At 42.9% G+C, this 25,587-nt stretch overlaps 1 protein-coding gene and 3 long non-coding RNA genes across 4 annotated transcripts; 1 reads left to right on the top strand and 3 right to left on the bottom strand.

The window, feature by feature from the left end:
• Nucleotides 1-656: 656 nt before the first annotated feature.
• LOC125528149 lies at nt 657-2,173 on the bottom strand. The gene is made up of 4 exons (XM_048692689.1): nt 2,038-2,173; nt 1,883-1,965; nt 1,591-1,647; nt 657-979 (listed from the first exon to the last, which is right to left on the bottom strand). Exons 1-4 carry the CDS (start codon nt 2,137-2,139, stop codon nt 898-900), a joined length of 324 nt encoding a protein of 107 aa, XP_048548646.1. The 5' UTR covers nt 2,140-2,173; the 3' UTR covers nt 657-897.
• LOC125528252 lies at nt 1,100-2,184 on the top strand. Its single transcript, XR_007292361.1, has 3 exons — nt 1,100-1,441; nt 1,520-2,010; nt 2,098-2,184. It is a non-coding gene; the product is annotated as an uncharacterized LOC125528252 (long non-coding RNA).
• A 719-nt stretch (nt 2,185-2,903) lies between these two features.
• Nucleotides 2,904-3,265, bottom strand: LOC125528080. The gene is made up of 3 exons (XR_007292322.1): nt 3,241-3,265; nt 3,018-3,154; nt 2,904-2,938 (listed from the first exon to the last, which is right to left on the bottom strand). It is a non-coding gene; the product is annotated as an uncharacterized LOC125528080 (long non-coding RNA).
• A 6,100-nt stretch (nt 3,266-9,365) lies between these two features.
• On the bottom strand, nt 9,366-9,891 carry LOC125528021. Its single transcript, XR_007292316.1, has 3 exons — nt 9,840-9,891; nt 9,680-9,745; nt 9,366-9,523 (listed from the first exon to the last, which is right to left on the bottom strand). It is a non-coding gene; the product is annotated as an uncharacterized LOC125528021 (long non-coding RNA).
• Between the last annotated feature and the right edge of the window lie 15,696 nt (nt 9,892-25,587).

The raw sequence follows: 25,587 nt of genomic DNA, 5'->3' as shown, positions 1-25,587 counted from the left end.
CCATCATATTGTATCCTGGAGAAAGATTTATGTGTTTAATGTTATTTGCAGCAAGCATAGGGATGTAGAAAACAACATTGTATGCAGTAGTCGTACCTGTTGCCTTCGTGTTGGCTGTCCATTTTTGTGCCGGTAGTCAAAAATTTCTGATTTGAAAGATGAAGTTGTGGCGAGTACAATATATTATGGGGGGGGGGGTCTTATATAGGTGTCTCACATAGGAAATAATGTCTAACCGAAAGATGTTTAAGTAATGGTTAATGCAAAAATCAAATTAGCATTCATGTATTTTAATGCAGAGTGTAGGTTTGTATTGAGATCCTAATTGCAAAAAAGAACATAAACTGATCCACTCATGAATTTACTTTAATACACACTGTAGGTTTCTATCGAGATAATAAGTGCACCAAAGAACATAAATTGTATCCATTCATGAATATATTTGAACAGACACTGTAGGTTTGTATTGAGATCATAAGTCCAACAAAGAACATAAACTGGAACCACTGATAAGTTGGTAGTTGAACAAAATTTGTAATGTTCCTTGGTTACAATAGAAGTTGAGCAAAGTGGTATGAACACAAGGACTATGTTATTTCTGGTTGTAGGCGATGTACGTTATTCCTCATTTCTCATTTGTAGCAGAGTATAAGTTGTCCTGCCTATATTGGAAAATGAAGCATTGTCAAAAAAAAGTAAATACCACAATATATTACTGGTTTTTTAAATCAGAAAATGAAAGTTTATATAGTCAATGTAAAGTACTTAAATCGTCCAAATGTTCCTCTACTCTGGCTGTTCCTGTTGATGTAGTTTTTCTGGAAGTGTATCTACATTCCTGTTGATGGAGATTTTTGGCAACTGCAAATATATGTAGGAAGAAACTCATATTGTTGGCTAAATTTGTATAAAGGGTGTGAGAAACACAACATACTCATGCTTGTTCTTTTTCGTAGTACTTTCTTCCGGTTCCTTTGAGCTGCATTTAGAAAATTGGTTCCATTTATTATATCAGATATTGAAAGTAATAAAGCATGAATCAAAATAGAAAATGAACTGGGTAAGAGAATATAAATGTAACCCAAGAACCCCCATGTACTTGAAATAAGTTACCATTTGGGAAACATACCATGGATGAGATGTAATCCTGAATATATCATATTCCCAATATTGAGCACAATATAGCATGTATAAGTTAGTGTTCACTTGCATGACCAGTAATTTTTGTGTAAGGAGACTACAAATAATTGTGAGTCGGAATTGATTTTGTGAAATTAACATTTAGTTGGTAAAAGCTTGGTAATCTTATAGACTTTAAAATGGAGCAGGCAAAGAATTCTAGAAGACAGAGCTAGGATTTAGCTTGACAACTCCATTAGTGTGACATGTAAACGCGAGTTAAATGAAGCCTAACACCACATTAGGAAATGTGATGCTTCAGGTGCTGCCAATGGATTTATGTGATTTCTATTACTGTGTACTTTACTTGTTGTTAATGGTTACTTCTAACTGCTACCAGGAAGTTTGTATGTGCCTTATGTAGTTATTGGAGAACCATGGTGCACTAAGGTTTTGTGAGTGTTCTCATACCTGTTAGATTTGTCGGCATCACTCTCAGTAAAATCAATTCTTCTTTTTGCATTGATCCTGATTGTAATGTACATCATAGATGTAAAGTAGTGTTGATCAGAGGAATACAATAAGATGGAGGTTTATGAAAGATTACATGTAGCAGCATATAAAAAAGAGAAAGCATTTGAGAAGGGAAAAAGACTAACATTCAATTCCATTTGGACTTTCACATAAAAGTATCATTGTGACAAGTCATATAATGGAGAAGCAATAAGAGAGATGTTTAAAATCCAAGTTTATGAAGCATTACCTATTTTCGTTTTCCTTTATGCTGATAGACATTGGCTTATGAGTTGCAAGAGTATTGTCATTGGTGGTTGTATCCTCGCCTGACTAAAAAAGCTTCACACATTATGTTAATAACCATGATATATGAAGGTAATGAATCTGTAAGAAGGTGCTTACCTTTGGAGCACGTGGAACAGGTGTTGATTCAGTATTGTTGACAAAGAAACTTTTTTTCAGGACATAATTTATAGGGTACTTGGCAGACGAATCAGTGTTCATTCCTATGTAGAATAACTTTTCTTTACCAATGGCCTTATCCGGGGTAAGCACATGATCTATAGCTTCTATCTTCATACTCATTGAAACATGATCAGCATGACGCTCAACTAAGTCTTCAGCTGCTCTAGCAAAAGCAGTTGCATCCAAACTTCCCGAGTTATCTGTTAGTGTAAGGGGAAGTTTGTACCTGAAGCATGGTATAGTTGTTAGTGACATGATAAAAAAGGAATTATTTAATTATTAGATTTTAAGAAGATATATAATACATTGGGCATGGAACTGGAAATTGGCAGCCACATGTTGGGGTATCTGTCATGTTGTTATATCCTTTTCCACAACGCTTGCATGCTTTGTAGTACCATTTGACTGACGGTATAATTGATGCTACTTTTGCGATAATGCTGAAGGTTGCTCCTCCCTGGCACAAAAAAGGATGAAGTATCAATAATCTATTTTATTTTAAATGGCGAGGCAGGAAAAAGTGAACTGCATGAGGAAGTGTTCACCTGAAAAGATGACGTTGGAAGGTTAGATATTTCTTCAATGGTGTATAGTTTGCCTGCTACTTCAAGTGGAGATACTTGTTTGACCTGAGGGAGATGCTTTTGTAGAGTTGGGCATTTCCATTGATAGCTTCAAATGTTTTTCATATAAAATATTAGTTTGTTGTAGTGCTAAACATAAATTCTGTATGTGTAAGAGTGAGAAAGAGAGAACCTGGTGCGGTACTTTTGAACTTCAGGTATATCAAGATCAAGATATAATTGTGTCGCAGAACTTGAGGATCCTTGTATCATACCTATAAACTTATGTTGTTAATAGGATGTTTAAATAAATATGTTTATTATTTTTTTGGGCAAGTTTTTTTTGTAAGTTACCTGTAAACCTTTGTAGAGTTGCAGTTACACCAGCAAAAATGGCTATGATAATTCCTTCTTGAGATTTTTTAAGTACTGTTTCTTCATCAAATGATTCTCCATGCTGGCCCCATAGAACTAATTCTTGTGTTTGTTCTCTAGAAAATTAAGGTATAGTCATTCTGAGGGGAACAGGTTATTAAGGTAAAAAAATTGAATGACAGGAGCAGCTATGAAGACATACTCTAGGTTGCGAATTTCGATCTTCTGAAATTTGTGCTGAGATGTTTGGCTAGCATAGTCATATGGACCAACATCACATATTACTCCTATCACATCTAAAAGGTTCAAGTATGCAAGTCGTTATGCATTGAAGTATAGTGGTTAAGAGATAGATAAGTCAAGCACATTATGTTACCTAGGAGTGGCTTGGAATCAATTGCTTTTTGTGGCAGCTGATCAAATGGGCAAAAGTCGAACAAAAGTGTAGGTATATCTGCACCTCTTGAATGTAGCAGATGAACCTTTGTGTCTTCTTTGAATTGCAGCATGTAATTCTGATGGCGATAGACATATGATTTGCTTCTGATATCGATAGCTGCAACATTTGAAATAATATAGAAAGATCCTTGAGATAGCAACCCACGAAATTGTTTTTCAATTTTTTTAGGCACACTAATGTGTGCCATGGATCTCTACAAAAGTTCAAGTAATCAAATGATTTGGAACAACAATGTTATTGTATAAAGTTAAATAGGTAACTATAAAAATGGACGTACATCTTCATCCAAGAGAATGCCATCAATGCTGATCAAAGCATTTCCATATCTGGGATTCGTATTTATAGCATCCCAAAGCCTTATTACCTGTGCAAAGACCTTACAGTTTTGTTGTCCCACTGTAATATCTTTAAGTTACGTAGTTGACTCCATAGGGGAGATGGATCTGAATGAATAAGAATGTTAGGAAAAAATGATGGCATGCAGAAAAAATGTATTACATACTTGTGAAATTTCAGGCATAACATAAATTTGAGTGGATAAAATACCTAGCTGTTTTAGATTCTATATGTATTAATTTGATTGACTACCTCGGCATATACTACATTATGTGTGCAATGCTCATAAGAAACTAGGCTATTTTCAATGAAAACTCGCAAGCCGTCTGGTGATGTAACTCTTGAAAATGCCACATATAATTGACCGTGTGAGAAGACATTAGATGGCAAGTAGACACCAACTCGGTTTAGTGTTTGCCCCTGACTTTTGTTTATTGTCATAGCATATGAAAGGCGAACAGGAAACTGGCGACGCCTCAATTTGAAAGGCCACTTAGACTGAGATGAAGTAGTGACAATTCGAGGAATATACACTCTTGAACCTATAGCATTCCCTGTTATGATTTCTCCTTCAATGACACGACCAGTCAGTTGTGTAACAATGAGTCTAGTGCCATTACAAAGCCCCCTTGATGGATCAAGATTACGTAGTAGCATTATGGGAACACCAATTTTCAAATGCAGTATATGATCTAGAAGTCCAGGTATGTCAATGGTGTTTAGCAACTCTGTTGGATATAATGCTTCTAGAGTAGAATGATTAGGACAGCTATCATCAATTGAATCTGAACTATAATATGACATTTCACTTGTTGCTAGCCGAGAAATCATTCTTGTATTTATTTTAGAAACGACATCATTCGTAGGTGCAAGAATTGCACGATCACACAAATATGATGTAATGTTAGTTGACTCACAGCCTGAGTTGTAGACAAATGGTATCAATCCATCTATATTTCTAGAATCTGGGGACAAAAGGAGATACTGGGGGATCTGTATAAATATGCTATTGGGTTCATTTGGAACAGGAACAAAAGGCCCAGTGCCATTTCCAATTCATAAGAGCCAGTCAGCAAAATTCTGTAGTTCTTCTTTCCTGGAGATGGACACACACCCTGAGGTGAGCCTCATATTTTCATTCAACTGTAGAAGTGTGCACTTGTTCCACAAATAAGAGTTAACAATGCAAGATTTCAAAATCTGTTGCTTGGTTGCATTTTTTATCACTGGTAGTGTTTGCCGAAAATCCCCACCAAGAACTACAGTGATACCTCCAAACTACATGTCTTCGGCATTAGGGTCTAGTATCTGACATTATATCTCTGAGAGTGCAGTCTAGTGCTTCAAAACAATATCTATGATTCATTGGTGCTTCATCCCAAACTATAAGAGATGTATTTTGAATAAGTTCTGCCAGGTGTGTATTTTTCTTTATGGTACACATTGAATTCTCTGAAATTTCCAAAGGAATTTTAAAACGGGAGTGTGGTGTTCGACCTCCCAGGAGCAATAGAGAAGCAATTCCCGAGGATGCTACTGCCAATGCAATTTTCCCTTGACTCCGCAAAGAATAAAGTAAAGTAGTCCATAAGAAAGTTTTACCAGTCCCTCCACATGCATAAACAAAGAATGTTCTACCTTCATTATTTATGGCAGAATTATAGATAGCATGAAATACATCCTTCTGGTTGTTGTTTAGCTTCGGAATATTATCATTCAAAGTGGATGTCATGTTTGGAATGTCATAGGTAAGCTCATCCAGCAAAAGCCTATTTTGTGCAGAAGCATTTCCTATATCATCTGGCAGTGGCAAACTAAAATGTGATAAGCAATATCCGGAATCCTTCAGCAATTTATCCAGCTCAATGAGAACACAGGATGCCACGTACGAATCTAGTGATGAACTGCTCAACTGAGAAGGATGAAGATTCAACCGATGTGCTATATCTTCAGACATCATTGATGCATGCTCCTCAAAAAGCTTGATAGGATTTGTTACATTGCAAAAAAGCAAAAGGGTAACAAAAAGCTGACATAATTGGAATGGTGATGCCCACTGAGATGCATCTTTTAATGCATTGGACCACTCTTGGTCATAACCTAGGAGTCCTAAAGCTTCACATGCTGAATGAAATGTAGGATATTCTTGGCCTGATATAGTCCTGATATCAGCGAAGGAGGTTGGACCTTTACGAATGTTCAGCAACATTCGCAAATAGAAAGGCTCTCCTTGTGAAGGGTTGACATGTGCCACTCGGCCAATTGTTTTTTGAGGACCTCGACAATGATCCCAGTATTTCCCTTGATGGTGCCATGTCCAATATTCTGGAAATTCTATGTACGTGTATTGTCGAGCTTCAGGGTGTTGCATATTAGCATCTAACCATGCAGTGAGTTTAGTGGTCACATTTTTGGGGTCTTCAATAACTTGTTCCAGATTATCATCTTCCGAATAAATTACATTGTTCTCAAGAGGAAGATGAACAGGGAGCCTTTCTATGGAAGGGTCTGTATGGTGAACATCATATTGCTGCAACCGCCAAGCAACATCATTTGGTGTCACACAACGACACTCTAAATAATTATCAATTTCATTAATGGTTTTAGTTGATGAGGCTGATGTTGAAGACTTGCCGTGGAGGCCAATTCTAGCACAATCGAATCCTTTTGTGACATACTTGAAAAGATATTTGTGCATACCATCATGGTTAACCTTCTCTACATTTATGTGAGCTTGGTACTTAACCACCAGGTCCACATTGTGAGGAACAATGAATCTATTGTCAATGTCAACATTATTTTTCCTAGCTGTTATTCCATTATTTGGTCGGGCATATTCTGTGAAACCATTCCCCCGTACAGTTGTTTGCTCACAGAACTCCTTTGGGTAAAATTTGGTGCATTTTCCTTCTGACATACATGGTGACGACTGGCCGAGAGGGCCGCAAGGGCCATGCACCATAAAAGAAGAAACAACCTCATATCCTATTGGATCTTTTACAGGATCTGGCAACTGAGCAGAAATATAGGAATCTATCTTCTGTGCATCTAAAGGTGCTTCTTTGGCTAACCATATAATTATATGAACATGTAGGAGTCCGCGTTTCTGGAATTCAACTGTGTAGATAACTACAGGAATGTAAAACATGTTTAATAACCGGAAGAAAACTATGTCAGAGAAGGGAATATAAGTTTAAGAGAACACTTATTACCTGCGTTTATGGGTCCAAAGAATTGTTTCTTTTTAAGATCATCCATTAGAATATTAAGATTCATTTTGAATACCCGGTTGACAATATCTGGACGGTCAGATGGTTCTTGACCAGGAATGGATGATAGAGCCTCTGTAATTTTAGGCCAAGCAGCATTTGATGTGAACGTGACAAACAGATCTGGGCAACCATATTTTCTACAAATAGCAATGGAGTCTTGGTAGTTTTGGTATAAGTAGCGAGGGCCTCCAGTAAATGAGGAAGGTAATATAATCCTTTGGCCAATAGAAGAACCTGGTGTAATACCCTTTGACACAGAATCTGCTAAACAACTGAATGATGATGATATGTATTTCTGTTGAAAGCTAGGCTTGCGGTAGAATGCAATACGAAAGGTTTCAACAGAACAATAGCCATCCACAAAGTAAGCCTATGTTAACCTTTTGCATTGTAATGGAGTGTTGAAGTCATTTGGCCTATCATGTAACCTATATGCATAGTATTCTAGCATTGTGACTTTTTGGCATTGATTTGATGCATTTGACACTGGAAGGCACATAAGCTCATTATGATAACCATCCTCACCATATGGAAATAAAAGAGGATATTGCATGGACATAAACTTGCAGTGTTTTTCATTGATCTGTTGTAAGCCTGATGAATGATCTTCCATCATAATGTCTCGTCCAACATTAGAAGACCCTAAATCTCCAACCACTAATCCAACAACTTCGGATGCAACTGGAGCACTATAGATATCTCCATGGGCATCAGGTTTGTCATATATTCTGATGTATAAATGGTCAGAATCATTGCCATGTAATCTTTGACTTGTTGTTCTAAATAGTTTCACAATGGGATTATGTGTGTTCAACATTGTTATGAGGGACTGAATAATGCCTTCATTAGCTTGGAGCAAAGTGCGTGTAGATGAAGTAATGCGCGAAGATGAAGTGGTGCGCGAAGATGAACCGGTGCGCGAAGATGAGGCAACATTTATTCTATTTGAAACCTCACACTCTGTATCAAATATGTATAATTGTGCATATTCTGGTCTCTGTCCTCTAGATGGTCTCATTGAACAAACATGGTGGCAGACTTGGCCACTGATCTTGAAAATGTATGGGCCTCGGCCATCATTTATGGACTCATCAATTTTAGCTCCCATTGAAGTCATGGCAAACATGATATTGTACTGACGAATATGATGAAAGAAGTGGCTTGAGAGTGAACTATTCTATGAAGTGAGTAAATCCAATAGAGGATGAGGAGGAGGATCATATGGCTGGAGGGAAACTTTTCCTCCTTTGCAGCACAAATTATATGCTGGATTTTGAGTATGCCTTTCTCTGCGTACACGCTCGTCATACCAAAAGAGAGCACCACAATGTTGGCAAGAACACTGGGGACCTCCAAGCGTTAAGGGTTCAAATATAGTTCCTGAAAGATGAGGCACAAAGAGAGGGTTTTTTTGTAAACGTAAATGATCACTGAACTTGGACACATGAACATGGATTAATTTAGGCAAAAGCTTATGTTTATGGGCAAATATCTGATTATGTGTGTCTGACATCGATGTGGTCGATGCTTCATTTCCTCGGCTCCTGTTTCTAGTGATTACATCCAAACGCCTACGACGGTTCTCGGTGGCAACATGTGAGTTTGATCGAGGAGTGGAATCAGGTACTGATGGACGGCGTGCCCGTCCACGTCACGTCCACGACCACATCCACGTGGAACTCCTCGTGTATGACCAACCCCATGCCCACCTGAATAACACGAAGAACTTTCTGCGCTATCCATGTCGACAACCCTAAGAAACCCACGGGAACGGGAATAGTTGAATGCAGGGCAAAATGGAAGACACTTTTGTTTAATTGTTCCACATGAGAATTTAAATGTAAGGGTACATGTTGAATCAAGCAAAACTTAATTCAGATTTGAGTGAAGCAAACTACTTGGATGAAGCAAACTAAAATCCATAATAGACAAGGAATTAAAATGCAAGGCTATGCATTGAATCAAGTTAAAAAATTGCATATAAATGAAAATCCAGAATAGGGAAAGATACCAAATTTTAGGAGTAGCACTGGGTGGGAACATTGTATACCAGTAGGAGCTGTAAACGTGAGGCACGTGGGCATGCAGCAGGGGAAGAATAACCAAGATGATTGAAGTGAGCAGCACCTGGAAAGTCCAAATTTGTGACTCAGTCAGCAATATGTCAAGAGGGAATGGCATGGAGAGAGGAGAGAGTTTCTCACCAACGGAAGCACTATGAACACGCTATGGGAGACGTCCACCCATGCTGGAAGATGATGTGAAAAGGATGAGCTGAGGTGGGGCAGACTTTAAAGGGGATTTCTTCAATTTCTTCTGCAGATCGTGGGGAGAGTAAGTGAAGCATCAATCATCAATTTCTTCAGTTTCTTGTGCAGATCGTGGGGAGAGGAAGTGGAGCGTCAACCATCAATTACCTACAACAGAATGTTTTTTCTTCTTATTTTTAGTGTAGAATGGTTTTTTCTTATTTTTAGTGTGGGCCATTTGGAGCATTGGGCTGCAAATGGTTTGAAGTAGTGGGCTATGTAGGTTGGAGTCAGCAAACGAAAAAAACAACAGTAGGATGGTACCTTCATCTGCAGATGCGTTGACCCAACGATTGAAGGTAAGCTACTAAGCAACTCGGAGCAACCCACCTGGGAAGTGAATGGAAGCACTAAAAATCATAGACATCAGATGAACAACAAACTAGCCCAATCCCAATCTACAATAAGGGGAAGACATGCTCACCGGAACTGGGGCGTTGGTAGGCACGACGAGCTTCTTCACCGGAGGTTGGCCACTTGGCCATGGCGGGGAAGGCGAGCTCCCGTCAGGCCATGGCCATGGCGGCGGCAGGAGGGCGGGGGAGGGACTGGTGGTAGATGGGAGTACTCCTTCTCGAGCCATTAGACATGCGCTGCTCGGGGATGCTCCGTCGGACAGGTGCTGCTCGGGGGCAACGGCCATGGCGACGGCGGAGAGGAGGCGAGGGGAGGAGGTGGCGACAGCGATGGTCGAATCAACTGCGGCGGGCGATGGGGTGGCCGTGTCCGCGTCCGGAGCGCCGCCGCCGTGAGGAGGATCTGGAGCGGGGGAAGGGGATGAGGAGGTGCTCTGCAAGAACTGGGGCGCGCGATGGGATGGTCGGGTCGCGCCGGAGCGCTGCCGCCGTGATGGCCGGGCCGCATCAAGAGCGCCGCCGCCGCCGTCAGGATGATCCGGAGCGGATCAGAGGTGTGGGGCTTGGCCGCTGGGGGGATTTTGTTTTTTTCTTTACAGGAAAAATAAGAAATAACCTCAGGAGGTGGGCTCCGTGGGACTGTTTAGGGGTGACGTGGATGCTTGTGATTGGATGCTGACGTGGCTATGTTGCATGTTGAGATAAATCAAGTAGTGGGGGTGAACTTCTTAAGTATATAGGATTGGTGTAATATATACTGTATTCCAACTTCTCCGTGGTTCAAACCCTCCTATACTACCCATAGATTAATCAAAATAAGCAAACAACACAAAGAAAACAGAATCTGTCAAAAACAGAACAGTCTGTACAAATCTGTGACTCTCGAATACTTCTGTAACTCCAAAATTTCTAAAAAATTAGGACAACCAAGGAAATTTGTATATTAATCTTCTTCAAAACAAATGAGTATTTTATCACGCTTCTGCTAAAAATGAGAATTGTTTCCCTGAGCGCAAAAGTTTCTGTTTTTTAGCAAGATCAAATCAACTATCACCGTAAGCTATCCCAAAGGTCTTACTTGGCACAAACACTAATTGAAACACAAAAATACACCTAACGAGAGGCTAGATGAATTATTTATGGTAAAACAGTACCAAAAAAGCAAGAACAAAAATAAAATTGGGTTGCCTCGCAACAAGCGCTATTGTTTAACGCCCTTAGCTAGGCATAAAAACATAGATCTAGGTATTGTCATCTTTGCTATGCAATCCATAAGTAGCTCTCATAATAGATTCATATGGAAACTTAATTTTCTTTCTAGGAAACTGTTCCATGCCCTTCCTTAACGGAAATTGAAATCTAATGTTTCCTTCTTTCATATCAATAATTGCACCAATTGTTCCAAGGAAAGGTCTACCAAGAATAATAGGACATGTTGGATTGCAATCTATATCAAGAACAATGAAATCTACGGGCACATAATTCCTATTTGCAACAATAAGAACATCATTAATCCTTCCCATAGGTTTCTTAATAGTGGAATCCACAAGATGCAAATTTAAAGAACAATCATCAAATTCACGGAAACCTAACACATCACATAAAGTTTTTGGAATCGTGGAAACACTAGTACCCAAATCACACAAGGCATGGCACTCATAATCTTTAATCTTAATCTTAATAGTAGGTTCCCACTCATCATAAAGTTTTCTTGGAATAGAAACTTCCAATTCAATTTCCAATATGTTTAGTAAAAGCTTTATTTTTATTATAAGCATGAGGATAATTCAACATGGATTGCAACAAGGAAACACAATCTATTAAAGAAAAATTATGATAATTAAATTCCTTGAAATCCAAAAGAGTGGGTTCATTGCTACTTAAAGTTTTGACCTCTCCAATCCCACTTTTATCAATTTTTGCATCAAGATCTATAAACTCCGAATCATTGGGACTCCTTCTAACTAAAGTTGACTCATCTCCAGTTCCATCTTTATCAAGATTTATATTGGAAAACACAGATTCAATAGGAGTCACATCAATCACTTCAAGATCTTCATCATTATTTTCACAAAAACTAGAAGAACAGACTTTTACAAACCAATCTCGCTTAGCATGCATCTTAGCGGTTCTTTCTTTACACTCATCAATGGAAATTCTCATAGCTTTAAGAGACTCATTAATATCATGCTTGGGTGGAATAGATCTAAGTTTCAAAGAATCAACCTCAAGAGAAATTCTATCCACGTTCCTAGTCAAATCATCAAACTTAAGCAATTTTTCTTCAAGCACAACATTGAAATTCTTTTGCGAACTTATAAATTCTTTAATACTACTATCGAGATCAGAGGGCATATTATTATAATTTCCATGAGAATTGTTGTAGCAATTACCATAATTATTATAGGAATTACTAGGAAACGGCCTAGGATTAAAATTACCTCTATATGTGTTGTTACCAAAATTGTTCCTACCAACAAACTTCACATCCATAGATTCATTATTATTCTCAATCAAAGTGGACAAAGGCATATCATTAGGATCAATAGAAGCACTCTTTATAGCAAATAATTTCATAAGTTCATCCATGTTTCCACTGAAAACATTAATCTCTTCAATTGCATGCATCTTTTTACCAGTGGAAGATCTTTCAGTATGCCATTGAGAATAACTAACCATAATATTATCTAGAAGTTTAGTTGCTTCTCCTAAAGTAATTTCCATAAAAGTACCTCCCGCGGCTGAATCTAAAAGATTTCTAGAAGCAAAATTCAATCCGGCATAATTTTTTTGTATAATCATCCACAAATTCAAACCATGAGCAGGGCAATTATGTATCATCAATTTCATCCTCTCCTAAGATTGTGCAACATGTTCATGATCAAGTTGCTTAAAATTCATAATATCGTTCCTAAGGGAGATGATCTTAGCGGGAGAAAAATACTTGGAAATAGAAGCATCTTTACACGTATTGCATGAATCAATACCATTTTTAGGCAAAGATGAAAACCAAGTTTTAGCACGATCCCGAAGTGAAAATGGAAATAATTTCAATTTAACAATATCATTATACACATCTTTCTTATTTTGCATATCATACAACTCAACGAAATTATTCAGATGGGATGCGACATCTTCACTAGGAAAGACGGAAAATTGATCTTTAATAACAAGATTCAGCAAAGCGGCATTAATTTCATATGCTTCTGCACTAGTGGCGGGAGCAATCAGAGTACTAATAAAATCATTATTATTAGTGTTGGAAAAGTCATGCAATTTGGTATTCTCTCGAGCCATTGTGACAAAGCAAGCAACCCAACACACAAGCAAACAAAACGCAAACAAAAAGATGAACGGAAGAAGGGCGAAGAAAAGGGCAAATATTTTCAAAAAATTTCTTGAGAAGTGGGGGAGAGGAAAACGAGAGGAAAATGGAAAATAATGTAATGCAAGAGATGATAATTTATGATGGGTACTTGGTGGGCTTGACTTGGCGTATATCTCCCTGGCAACGGCGCCAGAAATTCTTCCTACTACTTCTTGAGCTTGCGTTAGTTTTTCCCTTGAAGAGGAAAGGGTGATGTAACACAGTAGAGATAAGTATTTCCCTCAGTTAAGAACCAAGGTATCAATCCAGTAGGAGAAGAACACGCAAATCAGCAATACATGCACAAACAATCAAACACTTGCACCCAACGCGATAAAGGGGTTGTCAATCCCATCAGGGTCACTTGCAAAGGTGAGATCTGGTAGAGATAAATAAAACTAAACAAAAGATAACTAAATATTTTTGGGTTTTTTGGCTTATAGATCTGAAAATAAAAGATTGCAAAATAGTAGATCGGAAACTAATATGATGGAAAATAGACCCGGTGGCCATAGGTTTCACTAGAGGCTTCTCTCTTGAAGGCAAATAATACGGTGGGTGAACAAATTACTGTCGAGCAATTGATAGAAAAGCGAAAAGTTATGATGATATCCAAGGCAATGATTATGTAATATAGGCATCACGTCCGTGTCAAGTAGACCGACTCCTGCCTGCATCTACTACTATTACTCCACACATCGACCGACTCCTGCCTGCATCTAGAGTATTAAGTCCATGAAGAAGAGAGTAACACTTCAAGTAAGATGACATGATGTAGAGGAATAAACTCAAGAAATATGATGTAAACCCCATCTTTTTATCCTCGATGGAAATAATACAATACATGACTCGCTACCCCTACTTTGTCACTGGGTGAGGACACCACAAGATTGAACCCAAAGCTAAGAACTTCTCCCATTGCAAGAAAAACCAATGTAGTGGGCCAAACTAAACCGATAGTTTGAAAAGAATTTCAAAGATATCAAATCATGCATATAAGAATTTAGAGAAGATTAAGATAATATTCATAGATAATCTGATCATAAACCCACAATTCATCGGATCTCGACAAACACACCGCAAAATAAGATTACATCGGATAGATCTCCAAGAACATCAAGGAGAACATGGTATTCAGAATCAAATAGAGAGAAGAAGCCATCTAGCTACTAGCTATGGACCCGTAGGTATGAGGTAAACTACTCACGCTTCATCTGAAGGGCAATAGAGTTGATGTAGATTCCCTCCGTGATCGAATCCCCTTCCGGTAGGATGCCGGAAAAGGCCCCAAGATGGGATCTCACGGGAACAGATGGTTGCTGCGATGGAAAATTGTTTTCGTGGATGCTTCTGGTGTTTCTGGAATATATGTGAATATATATGGCCAAGGGCTAGGTTCAAGGAGTCCCGAGGGGGTGCGAAGGTAGGGGCCCCCCTAGGGCGCGCCCACCACCCTTGTCGCCGCCTCGTGGCTCTTCTGACATGCACTCCAAGTCTCCTAGGTGTCTTTTGGTCCAAGAAAAATCACCGTGAGAGTTTTATTCCATTTGGACTCCGTTTGATGTTCCTTTTCTACGAATCTCAAAAACAAGGAAAAAAACTAGCAATGGGCTCTAGGTTAATAGGTTAGTCCCAAGAATAATATAAAATAGCATATTAATGCATATAAAACATCCAAAACAGATAATATAGTAGCATGGAACAATCAAAAATTATAGATACGCTAGAGACGTATCAGCTGCCCCACCGGACTTTTTCTTAGGCGCCATGGATGATGAAGCCGTTGATGAAGAATACAGTGATGAAGATCGACGCGCTGCTTATGACCTCGGGTTCGCACAAGCGCTTCCCCCTACCTGTCGTGCTGAAGATGTCGTGGTTGGACACGATCACCTATGGGGACATTGGCCCCTTTGTGGTTCGGCAAGGGGAAGGCCGCATTGCACAAAGAGCGGAGACCAGAGAGCAGCACAACAGTGGTGGCTCAGGCAGTTTTTACCCAGGTTCTGGCCGCCATGAGGCGTAAAATCCTACTCCTGCTTTGTTGGACTGGATGGAAGACCGTGATGAATGCACAATGCCCAAGCCCGACAAGGTTGCCTCGGGAAGAGCAGCTACACGCGTATGAGTGTACAAGGGTTCGAATCCTTTCTAAGGTTGCCACGGCCCTCCTATTATAGGTCAAGGGGTTACCACAATGGCAAAACAGTCATTATCCAGTGATTAGATAGCCACAGTGCTATCATACCTAACTCTGTTCACAGGACAAGGTGCATTAAATGCACCGCTTAGTGTCACGTTGTGGATGTGGCCCGACAAGCCTTACTGTGTCATTCTGCCACCTTCTTGACTGCCTGCGCTACACGCCCGTGGACGGGTGTCATTTAGGGGTGATCTTCCTCAGAAATGGCTGCCACATGCCAAATGACAACCACTTAATCACTTTGGGGCTCGACACCACACTGATAAGTGACTTGCGTCGCTGAGAGGTGGAGCGGCGGAGCCTTGGCGGGGAAGCAGGCTGCCAACGTCTTGGCAACCCTTGTCGGGGAGGTCTTGTGACTTGTTCTTGGAGTGGACTCGACCCGACCAGGCTCGCCTGCCCGGTAAGGGATGTTTTTCCTTAGTGATATCTTGCCCCTTTGGCTTGTCTTGGTCTTCTTGATCCGCCCTTTGATTTCTCAATGAGCTATCTCTTCTGTTGGGCCTTGTCTTGGATACTATAACCTTGGTCTTGAGCCTATGGACAGTCCGGGCAACATACACTAGCGTTTGTTGCACCAACAAAAATGCAGCAAGGCAGCCCAATCCTTTTGTGGCAAAGGACATGCCAAAACAGTATCTTATAATAAACAAAGCGTTCTTGAGGGTACACGGGAATTTCATCTAGTCACTTTCATCATGTTGGTTTGATCCGTGTTCACTAATTTGATAATTTGATACGTGGGTGGACCGGTGCTTAGGTGTTGTTCTTGCTTGAGCAAACTTCCTACTTATGATTAACCCCCTCGCAAGCATCCGCAACTACGAGAAAAGTATTAAGATAAAATCTAACCATAGCATTAAACTTTTGGATCCAAGTCGGTCCCTTACGAAGTAGCGCATAAACTAGGGTTTAAGCTTCTGTCACTCTAGCAATCCATCATCTAATAAATACTCCATAGTGCATTCCCTTAGGCCCAAGTATGGTGAAGTGCCATGTAGTCGATGTTCACATGACACGACTAAGGGAATCACAACATACATATCATCAAAATATCGAACACATATCAAGTTCACATGATTACTTGCAACAATATTTCTCTCGTGACCTCAAGAACAAAAGTAACTACTCACAAATGATAATCATGCTCAAGATCAAGGGGCTATTAAATAGCATAATGGATCTGAATATATAATATTCCATTAAATAAACCATATAGTAATCAACTACAAGATGTAATCAATAGTACTAGTCACCCACAAGCACCAATCTAAGGTTCCGGTACAAAGATTGAACACGAGAGATGAACTAGGGTTTGAGAGTAGATGGTGCTCTTGAAGATGTTGATGGAGATTTCTCTCCCAAAAATGGGAGAGTTGTTGGTGATGATGATGGCGATGATTTCCCCCTCTGGGAGCGAAGTTCTATCGGGGGAATGGCCCCGCCAGAGGGCAAAAGTGCTCCTGCCCAAGTTCCGCCTCGAGACGGCGGCGCTTCATCCTGAAAGACCTATCCTTATTTTTTTCTAGGTCAAAATGACTTATATACCAGAAGAGGGGCACCGGAGGTGGGTCGAGGAGGACACAAGCCACCAGGCGCGCTTGGGCTCCCCGGCGTGCCCAGGTGGGTTGTGCCCACCTGGTGGACCCCCTCTGGTAGTTATTTGCTCCAATATTCTTCATATATTCCAAAACAATTCTCCATGAATTTTCAGCTCATTTGGAGATGTGTAGAATAGGTAACTCTGACGTAGCTTTTTCAGGTCCAAAATTCCAGCTGCCGGCATTCTCCCTCCTTGTGCAAACCTTGCATTTATGAGAGAAAAGGCATTAGAATTACTCCATGAAGCATTATTACACATAAAAACATTATAAATAATAGTAGGAAAACATGATGCAAAATGGATGTATCAACTCCCCCAAGCTTAGACCTCGCTTGTCCTCAAGCGAAAACCGAAATTGAAAAATATGTCCACATGCTTAGAAAAAAATACAGACATAGAAGCATCATCCATTATTATTATAATAACAACAAACTTTAGCATAAAACTTTATCATAGAACTTTCATCATGTAACTTCTCATGAACAAGTAACAGTTCATCACAATATCGAAGTATAGCATAAACCCTATTGAAAACCAACAAACTGTGTTCTCAGTCAACTTTGCAACTACAATTCATCATCTTTTCAAGAAGGGTCACGTATCGGGGCCTTTTGGTAAGTCTACATACTCAACCATCATATAGTGTTCTATGATTTGCTAACACTCACCGCATACACATGAGCAAAAAGTTTCAACCGGACACATAGAAAGATAGGGGCTTATAGTTTCACCTCCCAACGTATTCACCTCAAGGGTGATGTCAACAATAATAACTCATGCTCACCCATATCCAACTGGATATATGTGCCTAGATCTTTCCTCACCACATGATGCTTGCAAAATAGAAAATAAAAAGGAATAGGGAAGAATACTTTGACTCTTGCATAAAAGTAAATACATAAAAGTGAAAGATAGGCCCTTCGCAGAGGGAAGCAAAGGTTGCCATGCGCTCTTTGTTTGTATGCTTGATATCTTAGTGCAAAAGAACATCACATTATATTGCCCCTTGTGGTAGCAACCTTTATTATGCAATATGTCACTTTTATTATTTTGCCATCACAAGTTCGTACAACACTCAATTTTCTCTTACACCAAATGATCTAACGCATTTAGAAGCAATTTTTATTACCTTATTGCACCGATGAAAACTTACTTGAAGGATCTTACTCAATCCATAGGTAGGTATGGTGGACTCTCAAAATAAGATTTGGGTTTAAGGGTTTTTGGATGCACAAGTAGCATCTCTACTTGGTACAGAATTTTTGGCTAGAAAAGATATTGAGCAAGCACCACATGTTAAAGGATCTATGAAAATGTAACTTCTATGTGAATATGAACAAACATAAATCATTATGTTGTCTTCCTTGTCCAATGTCAACAATTTTTCCTTATAATATTTTGATGGGGTCTCACAATCATAAAAGATGTCCAAGATAGTGTATTTGCATGTGAATCTTCTCTTCCCTTATTAATTATTTCATGAATTGCATCATTGACCAATGCTATGTTTGTCAATCTCCAATAAATTTTAGCACTTATACTTTTCTTTATGTGATGTCATTACTCACCATAAGATTAACATATGATCTTTTTCATTATTTCCTTTCTTTTTATTGAAACAAAAAAGTAAAGAAAGCAAAACTCAAACTAAATTTATTATATATCTCGCACACGATTACAAACATAGATAGATTACTAAGCAAACACTCGAAGAAAGATCAGACTAAACTTTTATTCAACTAATTCAAAAGGTAACTAAAGATCGAACTAGGATAAATAGAGGTAGAGATAATGGTGGTGATACGTTACCGGGGCACCTCCCCCAAGCTTGGCACAAGCCAAGGGGAGTGCTCATATCATGAACTCAAGTCTCCTTTGGTGGTGAAGAAGAAGAAGATGGTGGTGATGATGTAGTATCGAGTTTGTCCTCCGGTTTCCATGGTAGTGGCTCACCATCATTAGAGGAAGAACAAGTCTCACGAGTCCTGCAACTGGCAGCCAAACTTATACCTTTAAACCTTGCCTCATATTCAAAGACTTGGTTTTGGAGATCATAGATCTGGCTTTGCAAAAAGTTAATTTGCTCGATGAGGGAGAAGACGACGTCCTTCATGGACCGGCCATCCACCTTAAGATCACGGGTAAGATCCATGATCATGAGGTGATTGGCATTGAGTCCGCACTCCACCATCCCCTTGCACTTGAAGATCTCTTGCTCCATGGCTTTGAGCCTGGCCTCCATGGTCCCCTTCCCCTTGGGTCCCTGAACAACCCGGATGTTGATCACCCCCTCACGCATCTCGATAGTTTGAGGGTGCTTCAATACCTCCGACAAGTAGGGGTTGATTACCCAACTTGTCCTTGGAGGAGCTCGAGGTGGCCATGGCGATCTAGATCTATCAGAAAACAACAAGAAAGAAGAGCAGGAGATTTCTCTACGATATGATGTTCAACACATTTGGGGGGTATATAAATATTTTTTTTATCTTGGGAAACAAGCAAACGGGAGAAAACGGAGTCTGGAAGGTAACCGAGGTGGGCACAACCCACCTGGGCGTGCCTGACAAGCCAAGCGCGCCCTGGTGTCTTGTGCCTACCAGGGCTGTTGAGGGAGTCCTGGATTAGGGGGTGTTCGGATAGCCGAACTATACCTTCAGCCGGACTCCTGGACTACAAAGATGCAAGATTGAAGACTCCGTCCCGTGTCCGAAAGGGACTTTCCTTGGCGTGGAAGGCAAGCTTGGCGATACGAATGTTCAGATCTCCTACCATTGTAACCGACTCTATGTAACCCTAACCCTCTCCGGTGTCTATATAAACCGGGGGGTTTTAGTCCGTAGGACAACATACACGTCAACAATCATACCATAGGCTAGCTTCTAGGGTTTAGCCTCTCTAATCTCGCGGTAGATCTACTCTTGTACTACCCATATCATCAATATTAATCAAGCAGGACATAGGGTTTTACCTCCATCAAGAGGGCCCGAACCTGGGTAAAACTTCGTGTCCCTTGCCTCCTGTTACCATCCGGCCTAGATGCACAGTTCGGGACCCCCTATCCGAGATCCGCCGGTTTTGACACCGACATTGGTGCTTTCATTGAGAGTTCCTCTGTGCCGTCACCGTCAGGCCCGATGGCTCCTACGATCATAAATGGCGATGCAGTCCAGGGTGAGACCTTCCTCCCCGGACAGATCTTCGTCTTTGGCGGCTTCGCACTGCGGGCCATTTCACTTGGCCATCTAGAGTAGATCGAAAGCTATGCCCCTGGCCGTCAGGTCAGATTCGGAAATTTAAACTACACGGCTGACATCCGCGGGGACTTGATCTTCGAAGGACTCGAACCACCGCCGAGCGTGCCGCACTGTCACGACGAGCATGATCTAGCTATGCTGCCGAACAGTGCCCTGGAGGCTGCACCCGCATTGGCTCCGACCCTTAGTTCGGAGCCAACTGCACCGATCGAGGATGGGCGGTTGGACGCCACCTCGGGGTCTGTGATCCCAACGGCGATCGAGCCGAACACCAGCCCCGTACTCTGCGAAACTCGTGACTCCACAGAGCCGGATTATTCTCCGGACTCCGAACCCTTCGCGCCCCTGCTGATCGAATCCGATTGGGCGCCGATCATGGAGTTCACGGCCGCGGACGTCTTTTAGCACTCGCCTTTCGGCGATATCCTGAAGTCACTGAAGTCTCTCTCTTTATCAGGAGAGCCCTGGTCGGACTACAGTCAGCAAGGTTGGGGTACGGACGATGAAGAAATTCAAAACCCACCCACCACCCACTTTGTAGCCACTGTTGATGACCTAACCGACATGCTCGACTTCGACTCCGAAGACATCGACGGTATGGACGCCGATGAAGGAGATGATGAAGAACCAGCGCCTACCAGGCCCTGGAAAGCCACCTCGTCATATGACATATACATGGTGGACACCCCAAAAGAGGGAGAGGGCGATGGAACAGCGGAGGATGACCCCTCCAAGAAACAGCCCAAGCGCCAGCGTCAGCGGCGCCGCTCAAAATCCCGCCAACACAAAAACGGCGATTCCAGCACAGGAGATAATAATACTCCGGAGAGTGCCGAAGAAAACCCCCTCCAGCAAGGTTTAGCACAGGAGGATCGAGAAACCAGCCCTCATGAGAGAGCGATAGACAGAGGGGTCGAGGACAATAATTATATGCCTCCCTCCGAAGACGAGGCAAGCCTCAACGACGACGAATTCATCGTGCCAGAGGATCCCGTTGAGCAAAAGCGTTTCCAACGCAGGCTTATGGCCACGACAAGAAGCCTCAAGAAAAAATAGCAACAGCTCCGAGCTGATCAAGATTTGCTGGTTGACAGATGGACCGAAGTCCTTGCGGCCGAAGAGCATAAACTCGAACGCCCCTCCAAGAGTTACCCAAAGCGCAGGTTGCTACCCCAATTAGAGGAGGAAGCACTTGATGCGGCCGAACGGCCACCTCGTGGCCGCGACAGAGAGGCCTCCCGGCCCTCCACTCAAGCCGCACCCCATACCAAGGCACGGGAATATGCGCCGGACTTACGAGACATGTTGGAGGACAAGGCAAGGCAAACACGATCGATCTACGGATCGCGTGGGCACCCCACGGCTCGAGACGGTAACCGTCACGCCGGCCACAAATTTGGCAGGGCCGAACACAACAGACAAAACTCATTGGAGCTACGTCATGATATCGCCCAGTACAGAGGCGCCGCACACCCACTGTGCTTTACAGACGAAATAATGGATCATCAAATCCCCGAGGGTTTCAAACCCGTAAACATCGAATCATATGATGGCACAACAGACCCTGTGGTATGGATCGAGGATTATCTCCTTCATATCCACATGGCCCGCGGCGACGATTTTCATGCCATCAAATACCTCCCACTCAAGCTTAAAGGACCAGCTCGGCATTGGCTCAACAGCTTGCCAACAGGATCAATCAGTTGTTGGGAGGACCTGGAAGCCGCATTCCTCGACAATTTCCAGGGCACTTATGTGCGACCCCCAGATGCTGATGACCCGAGTCACGTAATTCAGCAGCCAGAGGAATCGGCCAGGCAATTCTGGACACGGTTCCTAACAAAGAAAAATCAAATAGTCGACTGTCCGGACGCTGAGGCCCTAGCAGCCTTCAAGCACAATATCCGTGACGAGTGGCTGGCCCGGCACCTTGGACAGGAAAAGCCAAAATCTATGGCAGCACTCACGACACTCATGACCCGCTTTTGCGCGGGAGAAGACAGCTGGCTTGCTCATAGCAACAATATGACCAAGAACCCTGGTAGTTCGGACACCAGGGACATTAGTGGCAGGTCGCGTCGCAACAAGCAGAAGCGCCGCATTAACGGCGACAATGCTGAGAATACGGCAGTTAATGCCTGATTCAGAGGCTCTAAATCCAGTCAGTGGAAAAAGCCATTCAAAAGGAATCCTAGGGGCCCGTCCATCTTGGACCGAATACTCGACCGCTTGTGCCAAATACATGGCACCCCCGAAAAGCCGGCCAATCACACTAACAGGGATTGTTGGGTGTTCAAGCAGGCAGGCAAGTTAAGCGCCGACAATGAAGACAAGGGGTTGCATAGCGACGGCGACGAGGAGCCCCGGCCGCCGAACAACAATGGACAGAAGGGTTTCCCCCCACAAGTGCGGACGGTGAACATGATATACGCCACCCACGTCCCAAAAAGGGAGCGGAAGCGCGCGTTAAGGGACGTATACGCGGTAGAGCCAGTCGCCCCAAAGCTCAACCCATGGTCCTCCTGCCCGATCACCTTTGATCGAAGAGACCATCCCACTAGCATCCGTCATGGCGGATTTGCCGCATTGGTTCTAGAACCAATTATTGATGGATTTCATCTCACTAGAGTCCTCATGGACGACGGCAGCAGCCTGAACCTGCTTTACCAGGATACAGTGCGAAAAATGGGCATCGATCCCTCGAGGATTAAGCCCACCAAAACGACCTTTAAAGGCGTAATACCAGGTGTAGAGGCCAACTGTACAGGCTCAGTCACACTTGAAGTGGTCTTCGGATCCCCGGATAATTTCTGAAGCGAGGAATTGGTCTTCGACATAGTCCCATTCCGCAGTGGCTATCATGCACTGCTCGGACGAACCGCATTCGCCAAATTCAATGCGGTACCACACTACGCATACCTTAAGGTCAAGATGCCAGGCCCTCATGGAGTAATTACGGTCAATGGAAACACCGAACGCTCCCTCCGAACGGAGGAGCACACGGCGGCCCTTGCAGCGGAAGTACAAAGCAGCCTCTCCAGGCAGTTCTCCAGTCCGGCCATTAAATGTCCGAACACCGTCAAGCGCGCCCAGAGTAACCTACAACAAGACCTCCTGGCACGTTCCGAGCAAGCGTAGCAATGCGGCCCCAACCCCAACCCTAGCAAAAAGGCGACGCCAGTACTTCGCATACATAATTACGCTCTAGAAATACCATGGGCATAGGGGGAGGGGCACCATCACGGCATGCCCAAAACACGGCTTAAACCGCACCAGGGGCTGCCGATTTTTTTCTTTTCTCTTACCTCCAGGACTCTACTCTTCGGAAGGCATGTTCGGCAGTTCAATTGCCGCACAAACGATGCAAGAACCAGGGAAGCAGACAAGCCATGTCGCATCACGGAAATCCCAGGTGATCTCTATCACGAGCAGTATACCTGTTTCGCATACTATTCCGCAGCTTGCCCCTGGAGCAGACATGTTAAATAGTCCAACTTTTCGTTTATCGCATTACTTGTATCGTTCTGCTTTGATCGCAACTATTTCTAATAAACAATGCATCGCTTTTGTCGATTTTTGCACTATATTTTTATAAATAAATGTTCCTTAACGACATGTTGCACCCGTACAACTTGGTACGGCCAAAATACGCCAGGGGCTTTTAGCACCCCTCAATATGGTGTGAGAAGTCCGAACACTTTCACAAGTGCGGCACCCCGAACTTATAGCATTATATGCATCGGCTTTGAATCATGTCTTGGGTCAATAGTTGGGTTTGCCCGGCCCCTATGTTTTGGTGCCTTACGTTCCGCTATATCGGCTAAGGTAGCACTAGGAGAACCACTGCGATTGTGCCCCAGTTGAGCTGGGCCGAGCACCTCAGTGGAGAAAGCTAAAACTGACTGTCATGATGAAGCAAGAGCTGGTCGCTGTTCGAGAGGTTTTTTCGAGTCCCTAAAGATTTATGCCGCTTAGGGCGACGAGTCGGCTCTGTCCGGCCAAGGCATGGATAGCGCCCCGAACTTGGTCTTCCGAATACTAGGGGCTTCGCCGAAATTTAAAATTATAGAATTCTATGGCTAAGTGAGAGTGTTCACGCATTATAGTCCGATTGCCTCGTTCGTCGGGCTGAGCGCCTCCCTCGAAGGACCCAAACATGGGAAAAAGAGCGCCCAGATTTATCCCCGAACACCCTAGCACTAGTGGCAAGGGGGCAGAAGCCGACGACTCGCCATCTCTCAGTATTGATAAACAACTGCACAGAAGGTAATATTTTAAATTCAAGCAGCATTGCTCAGCGCATATGAACAAGTTTTCAGCGCACAGGACAAAAACGAGCGAGTTTTACTCAAAAATTACATCCCTAGTACATTCATCCGCCACAAGGCGGGCACCCTTCAGAACATCCTTATATTAATTTTCGGGCTTGCGATGCTCTTTCCCCGCTGGTGGCCCGTCCTTCACAAGCTTCTCCGCATCCAGCCTGCCCCGGTGCACCTTAGCACGGGCAAAGGCCCTACGGGCACCTTCAATACAGACGGAGCGCTTGATGACTTCGAGCCTTGGACAGGCCTCCACCAGCCGCCGCACCATCCCGAAATAGCTCCCAGGCAGGGCCTCTCCAGGCCACAACCGAACTAGGAGGCCCTTCATAGCCTGTTCGGCCGCCTTGTGGAGCTCGACCAGTTGCTTCAGTTGGTCGCTCAGGGGCACGGGGTGTCCGGCCTCAGCATACTGAGACCAGAACACCTTCTCCGTCGAGCTGCCCTCCTCGGCTCGATAGAATGCGGCGGCATCGGATACACTCCGGGGAAGATCTGCAAATGCCCCTGGAGAGCTCCGGATTCGGGTAAGTATCAAGTAACTCATGTTTATGTGTTTACTTTGCATAGAGAATGCCTTACCCGCCGCTATCTTCTTCACCTCATCCAACTCCTGGAGGGTTTTCTGGGATTCAGCCTTGGCATACTTGGCATTTTCAATAGCCGCCGCGAGCTCGGACGCTCGCGTCTTCGAGTCAAGCTCCAAACTCTCATGTTTCTTCATGAGAACCTGGAGCTCTTGCCGCACCTTGCCAACCTCGGCCTCATACCTCTCCCGCTCGGTGCGCTCCGCGGCCGCACTCTTCTCGGCCTCGAGCAGCGCTTGCTTAAGGGTCGCCACCTCAGATGTGGCCCCTACAATAGCCATATTAATCCTGTCATTTCTTGCAATTGCACCTTTTTTATATACATATTCAACCAAGGTATTTCTTACCTTCCTTCTCCTCGAGCTGCTTCTTGGCACGCCCGAGCTCTTGCTCGGACTTCTCGAGGCTCTGCTTCAGCGTGTCCACTTCCGCAGTAAGTACGGCAGACGCCAGCAGAGAAGCCTGCACACGCATATTGAC

Source organism: Triticum urartu, chromosome 1 (assembly GCF_003073215.2).
Source record: "Triticum urartu cultivar G1812 chromosome 1, Tu2.1, whole genome shotgun sequence".
NCBI lineage: Eukaryota > Viridiplantae > Streptophyta > Magnoliopsida > Poales > Poaceae > Triticum > Triticum urartu.
The sequence above is the reverse complement of the archived record's forward strand: the minus strand, read 5'-3'. Positions and strand labels throughout refer to the sequence as shown.